Genomic DNA, 8247 nt, shown 5'->3' with positions numbered 1-8247 from the left:
AAAAAAAAAAAAAAAAAAAAAAACCCAAAACAACACCCCCCCCCCCCCGCCAACCCTCAGAGGAACAGTAAAGCAACATAAAAATCATCAAAAAAAAAGGGATTTTACCAATGAAGAGCAAAAACAAACAGAGATGAAACATATTGAACACTGAAAATAAAGAGAAAAATTAAAGTTGTGATTTTTATTTTTTTATACCTGAACGATGCCCAAGAAAGCGTTACTCCACCCGTATTTAGTAGCCAAAGGAACGACGGCGACGGACATCACAACCCTGTCAGCATTGCAGAGGGCCATCACACAGGCCATCAGAGCCACCACCTTAAACCTCTCCGGCACCATGAAACCCTCTTCTTGGGCGGCGGCGGCGGCTCGTCGGATACTCTTTGGGATCCAGCGTGGCGTCACTGCTCACCGTGATTGTGGTCAACCACTACTACAATTTTGGGGGTTTCCCGTTTGATATATTAAAATGACTTCTTTGCCCTTGGTAATAACGGTGGAAACACGGAAATTGTAACGGAGGATGACATTGGGTACCGTTTTAAAAGTTAGATGACTAAATTGGGTACTAAAAATATTTTGGGACTAAATCGAGTATTACGCTATAGTCGGAGGACCATTTTGGGTATTAACTCTTAGTATAACTTCAATATCGTTATGTAAATATATCTATTGTATAATCTGTTCATCTATGCTTGTATCCTTGTATGTAATGTTGTGGTTCTCATTATATTCCTCTATAATCTACACATTTTAATTAGTTACTCTTAACTCCTTAGTCTATGGTTTTTAAATTTATGTTGTGGTTCCATTATATTATTTCATAACATACTTTATGAACATATTTTGCATAATACAAGGATATTAGTAATGACAAATGCAGTAAAGTTAAATGATATTGACACACAAACTGTGAGTTGGAGTTGTACAGTTCATGTCATTAAGAAAAACGAACTAAAAAACGCTATTGGAACGCCTGAGAAAAAGTATATGTTCATCGTACTTGAGGATGAAACAGTAAGTAAATAGTAAAAATTTTCTCCCTTTCTTATTATTTATTATTATTTAATATTTAATTTTTATCATTATTAGTATTATTATTATTATGAAGATGCTCTCATTCACCACAAACATCATTGTAAATGTTATATCTAAATGCAAGGAACTCGGGCTCAATCAATAGTGTTTGATAATGCCATTGGAATGTAAGATATCACTTTACAAACCAACAAATGATACATCATCTCAAATGTCATTGTCAAACCTGTTCGGACGAACTATAAAGTACTTGATCACAAATACAATTACACATGGATTTTAAATGGTCGGACTGGTGTGCAAACAATTGACAATGATCACACGTCATTTGCTCCCAGGTAAGTTGTTTATTTGTTTCTACTTATTTTAATTGCAATTTTGCTATTTACAATTTCGTTATGTTTTATTAAAATATATAAGCATCGAGACTATTTCTTTGATTTTTATTTAAAAATACGCATTGGGCATTGGTTTAATCGCGCAACGCGTGTGTGATAACTAATTATATTGATAAAATTACTACTATATTAGAGAACGTTCAAAAAAAATTGTCTAAGTTCAAAAAAATCAACATTTATAATTTTGTTACTCAAAACATTCTTTACATAAAAATTTGAACTAATTTAATATGCACTGCAAAATTGGAAATAAATATTGCTTATACATTTAATATTTATTCCTTGTACATTTAAGAGTCATTGCCATTTTTGGTACTACTGTTATCGGAGTATTGCCAATTTTAGTCCACTTCATTAATTTTTGCCACATTATGGCCAGTCTTATTTAATCATTGCCACTTTTAGTCTACCGTTAAAATTCTCGTCAAATGGTCGTCCAAAATAGGGGTATTTTCGTCTTTTCATGTTTTTGTCATCTCCTTTATCCTTTGTAGTGGTTTTCCTTACACATTTATAGTCGTCTCTTTCTCCTTTCTCCTTTACCTTTTGCAGTCGTCAAAAATAGGAGACACCGCATAGAAAGATTTAGGTCTCCATTGGATGAAAATGTGTAAGGAAAACCACTACAAAGGGTAAAGGAGATGACCAAAGCATGAAAAGACGAAAATACCACTGTTTTGGACGGGAATTTTAACGGTGGACTAAAAGTGGCAAAGACTAAATAAGATTGGCCGCAATGTGACAAAAATTAATGAAGTGGACTAAAATTGGCAATGCCCCAATAACAGTAGGACCAAAAATGGCAATGACTCTACATTTAATATTTTTTTCAATAGGGAGATATTGCATCTCATCAAAGTTTTTTTTTAGACATAGTAACAAAAATAATCGTATGTGTTGTTGTTTTAAGGTGTCTCTAAAAATCGAAAAAATATTTATGGAAAACATTTTTCGAGTTTCCAGTGTTTTGGCAAGCATCGAAAAATTAAAGTCATGAAAAATGATTTTTAGTCAAAGTGAAAAATGCCCTTTTTTTCAGGGGTGGGAGGGAAAGTCATTTCCAGGCAGCTTCTTCTCCAAGGCTTCTCCTTCTTCCTTCGTCATCTTCCAGCCTTCTTCTCCTAGGTTGCTTCTTCTTCCTCCGCCATATTTTTTCGTCTTTTCTTTTTTATAGTTTTAGATTTTTTTACTTAAGCTCCGATGGCGGACCTCGGCCGACCTCGGCCACCGGAGAAGGTTTCCAGCAGTGGGGACGAAAACCCACAGCCTGAAACATGCAGAAACCAATTCAGTGTTAATTTATATATATATAAATATATTGTATACTTTGGCTCATTTTCTAGAAAATGAACCAAACACTCCAAGACAACTTTTTAGAATACAACCAAACATGAAAAATGAAAATGTTTTATGAAAAATAATTCATTTTCCAGAAGTCATTTTTCGGGTTTCTAAACACACCCTTAGATTCTATCACGGATGATACTCTTTAATATGAATTTATAGGGATTCAATAACATTATTATTATTATTATTATTATTATTATTATTATTATTATTATTATTATTTTGCATACTTCTCCATAAAATGTAGTAGTTGGATATACATCAAATTCATTTTGAACTAAGACAACAAAAAAAAAAACAAAAACAAAAAAAAAAAAAAACAAAACAAAACAAAAAACAAAACAAAACAAAAACAAAACCAAAAAAAAAAAAAAAAAAAACAAAAAAAAAAAAAAACCAAAAAAAAAAAAAAAAAAAAAAAACAAAAAAAAACAAAAACAAAACAAAAAAAAAAAAAAAAAAAAAAAAAAAACAAAACAAAACAAAAAACAAAACAAAACAAAAACAAAACCAAAAAAAAAAAACAAACAAACAAACAAAAAAAAAACATAATCATAATTTGTAATCACAATGAAGCAGTTTGTTTGATGGGAACAACCAATTTAGATCTCAAGTATTTGTAGTGCTGAGAAGTGAGAAGTATAACAGTAGTTGTCTAACATAAAGAGAAAACATAAATGAAATTTCCCAATCAAATTATAAAGCTATGGCCATTTTATTTCCATATGTGATAAGTTTCAATTACATGAAGAATCCATGACATATTTCTGCTCTGTTACAGTCCCCATTCTTCAGTCTTCACCAAGCAACTGCTAAAGAAGAGGCTACCATGGCAGACATAAATTTCTCCAATTTTCAACAACAACAAACGATATCGAGCTCGATATACCTTGTATATATGATGACGAAGTTGTTTGTACTTGGCAGTTTGCATGAACAATATATTCGACTTTTCTATTTGGTTTCCCCCGGCCTGCAATTCGAAGTAGAAAGCCAGTTTGTTCTGAAATATAGTACTAAGAGAGAGTAAAAGATCCCTGGGAAGCAAAAGTGAGTGAAGGGTTTATGCGTTGGTTTACCTCAAGATAGGATCACCAGACCGAGGTACGTTGCTATGCAGAGAAACAAGATAGAAATGAGTCCCCTGCAAACCGAAGTTCTCTCAGTTTCACGGTGACAACAACAGAACCAATGTTTCAGAAGACGCTAGGCGCTAGTCGGGCACGCCCGAGTAATTATTTAAAAGAAAAAAAAGGCAGTGAGTTGTGAGTCGTTAGACTGTTATAATCTCCTAAACTAGTCAACTACATATGCTAGATTGTTAGTTGCGTATCGAGGAATATGGAAGAGGAGCAGCCGAGCCGGTGACGACATGCATGCAAGGGAATTAAAGAAAAAACCACTCAGCCAAGTTAGGCACCGAGGGCGCCTATCTGGCCGACTAAAAGCCGCCTAGGGCTGAAATCCCCTCGGCCTAAGGGCGCCTAGAACCTAGGCCGATTTTTACAACACTGAACTGATCAATTAACAATTAGGAAGTATATGATCGAAGAGGTGGCTAACTTGGCACTTCAGTACTGCAAAGTATGCTCACCAGATGACACCCCACCCGACACCAGTACAAGGACACGGGCACACTTCTGCAAACTTCTCAGCATCGCTGGTATGAACTCTTCGAGATATCAGATCACTGTAAATATCTGCACATATATATACACAAGGATATGTTCATAGCATAATAAACCAATCCATCAAGCGTGAAATTTAATGATGTCGAGAAGGGCATACCACAGACAGAAAACAAGCTGTTCATTACACCTGCACGAAATTGAAACAGAAATAAGCAACCATATTCTACGCTGTATCGAAAGGAAGAAATGCAGCATTGGAACCTGCCCAACAAAAAGGGCATCGCGTAGAAAATGGACTGAAATTTTACCAATGAACAGAATAATGTACCGTAGAATACGGATTTTGGTTGTTTCCTGCAGAATCCATATGACAGCAAGGAAGAGAATAAGACCTAAGGTTTAAAATTTAAACATCAGTACCACCAATATCTTATGACCTTTATTATTAGTGGAAAATTTTCTAAATTGAGAAATGAGAAGACCTTACCAATACAAAGCCCCCGAAGAGTCCACTGTTCAAAGGAAAGAATAGATGATCAGTAGAGTACTAGAGTTGCATCGTCATTGCAGAACTATGAAAATCATATTATATGGACAAATCTATGCTAAAATGCAAAAAGCCACTCTAGAAGTAAATGGGTAATTACATTTTTAGCCACACAGAGAACAACAAGTAGCGTGACAGCTAAACATCCAGCGGCAACTCTTGCTGTCAGAAGATTTGTAGAGGCGAGGACTAAAACCATTCCCCAGAAAGACGAGCCAAGGTCTGAAGTGAGATAAAAGGTAGACTTCAATTACTTCCATACACATCAATATATTCCACTAAGAATGTTTGGGCAGTTTGTCAAATTTGTATGGCCAATTAACTTAAATAGATTTGGATGGTTAGACAAGCTTTATGGTTCAATTCATCGAAAATTGAAAATGCAGATGCACAATAAGACTAATAAGTCAAACAGGAAAGTCAAGACAGTACATCCAGCTGGTAGAATGAACCAATATACACCACCACGTGTTTCCGTACTGCCACCTTCATCAGCATGAATCTGGACGCCTTCCACCTGCCAAGCCAAACAGGCATTACATATGAGCAACAAAGCAAGTACAAAAAAAAAATGAGTCCTTTTGAGAGAGGACAAGAAAATAGTTGTTAAAACAGAATTAGCTCACATGAATAGATCGAAGAAATCTTATTATGCCACTACAAGATACCGCAATACCCCATAGAAAACAAAATAATCACCCGCAACTTCTTCCCCAAAAATAGACCAATGCAAGGATTTGTTGTATTTGCAATGTGCAGCAAGATGTAATTGGTTCATATTTATATCTCAGGCCAAATATGATATATCATGTGTTCTACCAATCGTTTCCATCATCATAGGCAGTAATCTAAAGTTTTTGCCCCTGTTTTGTAAGCTTGAAACTCTAATAATGGATTACTTGATAATGTAAGCAAAATAACCAAATTTGATCTTTTGCACATTCAAAAAATATAAGTGCATTAACCTCTCTCTTATTAACGAGCGTCAACACTCAACGTAACATACCACAGTCCACATAGGATAACAATATCATGCATCTCACTATCACTTTAACAAATTATTCTTCACGATGTCCTATTGTCCTCTATTCAATGCGGTTATTCACATAATCACAAAAAAACAAAACAAAACAAAACAAACAAACAAAAAAAAGACTGAAGTGTTGCTTACATGACCGCAAGTAAGTTTGCAAGCAATAGCATGACTAGCTTCATGAATGAATACAGTAACTAGTTTGAATGGCAGTAGCAGAACTGTCCTCCATAGCTACAACAAGAAATCAAGATAATTGTTAGAAAAGGGGTCCAAGATTAGGAAACTTCAACACTTTAAAGAGTTATTTTTTTATAATTGGTATACTTTGAGCCCAAGATCACTTACCAATATGAGCAATTGAGTACCTATATACATTTGGTTCAAATGAAATGAACATTTCAATAAACTGAATATTTAGGATGAATGTCACTACTGGCCATGGATATTTAGTTTAAATCATAATGAGGATCTGTTAACATTAACCTAGCAAGGTGAGCACATGCTAAGTGACAATTTGAGTCTAAAGATCAACAATCCCCCCTCTCCTCCCCAAACACACACACACACAGAGTACATAGAGCTCAAAACATCAGAATCTTCCAATTCCAAATGAACAACTAGAAATCAGCTAAAGTTAGAATCTTTATGAGAATAAACAGTAAAGGGGATTGAGAGAAAAGAAAGTACAGCAAGAATGAAGACAGTGCAGACACCAAGTGTGGCAAGAAAGACCACTTGCTCGTGATTGCAGCATTTCCTGAGCTCCCAATTTGGCATTCCTTTCTCTACTGTTGGAGTAAGATAAATGGCAAATGGGTTGAGAAACCAACCTTTTTAGATGGCGTATGAAGTGTGGGTATTGCAATAATGGGAGCCAGTTGAAAAGCGAGCTGGATTGAATAGAATAATTTGATGCACAGAACTGAAGATGGATGGTAACTCGGTAAGTACGCTGCTCATCAACTCCATGATTGAATAATCTGTGAATCTTGCGAGGAAACAGATTGACCTCATTTTTTTTTAACCCTAGGATCTTGGTTTGGCGCGTTGGGAGTTGAATTGTTTAGCATGGTGATATTGAAAAGGAAAATAGCACTTAACTCCCAAATTCTACTTTCTACTTTTACCCCTCATACAAAAGGTTCAATCATTATTCTCTGGTCTATGGTTGTGGATCATACTATCAAATAATATACATTGTATTCAGGAGATGTACATTATTCGTGTACTGAATATACATTATATTATATAATGTACATTTAGTATATTAAAAATATATTTTTTGTTATGATCCACACAGCACTATGTGGACCATAGTCCATACAATAATTTGCTCAAAAATTTGATATAGACACTTTCTTTGAGATCCATATGATGAAAATAACATATCATATATTGTCACGTCAGGAAGTAAAAGTGAGAGTATAAAATGGGAGTCCAGGTACTAAAATTCTATATTCAAAATTTAGAGAGAAGGTAATGAATAAACTTTTATGTTTTAAACTTTTTAGTACAAAGTATGAATAATGAAAGCCTTTTATTTGACTTGTTTAAATATTTTTTTTTGAAGGTAGCTATTACATTAATTCATAACATAAAACGTTTACATCAACGATCAATGAAAATGTAAACCATTCCTTACAGTCAGACATAGAAACAACTTTTATAACTATGTTATAGAAAACTTGAATCGCAAACTGTTTCATAACTAGGAAGCTATGTTCCTTCAGGGAGCTTAAAGCTTCATCATCAAAGTTCTGGGTCTACGTCATCATTCTTTTTTGCTCGCCCAGGATAAGATCAACACTTGCCGAAACCAAACTAAACGATTTATGCTAATGAAAATGAAAAGCTCGTGAAAATAACGAGAGGAAAAATGATCGTGAAAGTAACGAGAGAAAAACACAATAATAGAGAAAATAAAAAGTGGGTAAAATCAAAGTAAGGTTGAGAGTTCAAGACTACCAACACAAACCCCAATACCTACCTACTATTATTTTATTCAAAGGGAAAGAAAATCGAAGAAAAAGATCTGTGGCGGTGGTCGGAGGCGGACGGAACTGCGACGGTGGTTGGGACAGAAGAAGAGCGAGAGCAAACTTAGAAGGTGACCAAAACCGCCGGCTCAAAGCTCTATTAGAGCTCCGGCCGGAGGCCGGCGGTGGAAGCCGAAGTTGCCTTGTTTAAATATAAATCACACAACTTGATTTTAATTAAGTTTGAAGACTTTTTGAAGTTGTTTGTTTG

General features: G+C 34.8%; 1 protein-coding gene across 2 annotated transcripts; it reads right to left on the bottom strand.

Annotated features, from left to right (window-relative positions):
- Window positions 1-3469: 3469 nt before the first annotated feature.
- LOC116022850 lies at window positions 3470-7039 on the bottom strand. Of its 2 annotated transcripts, XR_004099301.1 has the most exons (11): window positions 6688-7039; window positions 6136-6231; window positions 5397-5481; window positions 5065-5186; window positions 4905-4929; window positions 4726-4809; window positions 4575-4604; window positions 4381-4486; window positions 3866-3930; window positions 3676-3759; window positions 3470-3595 (listed from the first exon to the last, which is right to left on the bottom strand). XR_004099301.1 is itself a non-coding variant. In XM_031263736.1 (10 exons), the coding sequence occupies exons 1-9, from the start codon at window positions 6775-6777 to the stop codon at window positions 3867-3869; spliced, it is 702 nt and encodes a 233-aa protein (XP_031119596.1). In that variant the 5' UTR covers window positions 6778-7039; the 3' UTR covers window positions 3470-3759; window position 3866. The 2 variants fall into 2 exon arrangements, 1 of the variants encoding a protein (XP_031119596.1); XM_031263736.1 differs by having other exon boundaries at window positions 3470-3759.
- Between the last annotated feature and the right edge of the window lie 1208 nt (window positions 7040-8247).

The sequence above is a fragment of the Ipomoea triloba genome, chromosome 6 (genome assembly GCF_003576645.1).
Source record: "Ipomoea triloba cultivar NCNSP0323 chromosome 6, ASM357664v1".
Lineage (NCBI taxonomy): Eukaryota > Viridiplantae > Streptophyta > Magnoliopsida > Solanales > Convolvulaceae > Ipomoea > Ipomoea triloba.
The sequence above is the reverse complement of the archived record's forward strand: the minus strand, read 5'-3'. Positions and strand labels throughout refer to the sequence as shown.

Excerpts from the sequence above, each read along its gene's own strand:
- LOC116022850 (XM_031263736.1), bottom strand. The coding sequence starts at position 6,777 with ATGCCAAATTGGGAGCTCAGGAAATGCTGCAATCACGAGCAAGTGGTC. Across the intron at positions 4,930-5,064 it reads TTCTCTGTGTGGCTAAAAAT|TGGACTCTTCGGGGGCTTTG; the intron begins GTAATTACCCAT and ends TCCTTTGAACAG. Across the intron at positions 4,487-4,574 it reads CAGCTTGTTTTCTGTCTGTG|ATATTTACAGTGATCTGATA; the intron begins GTATGCCCTTCT and ends ATATATGTGCAG.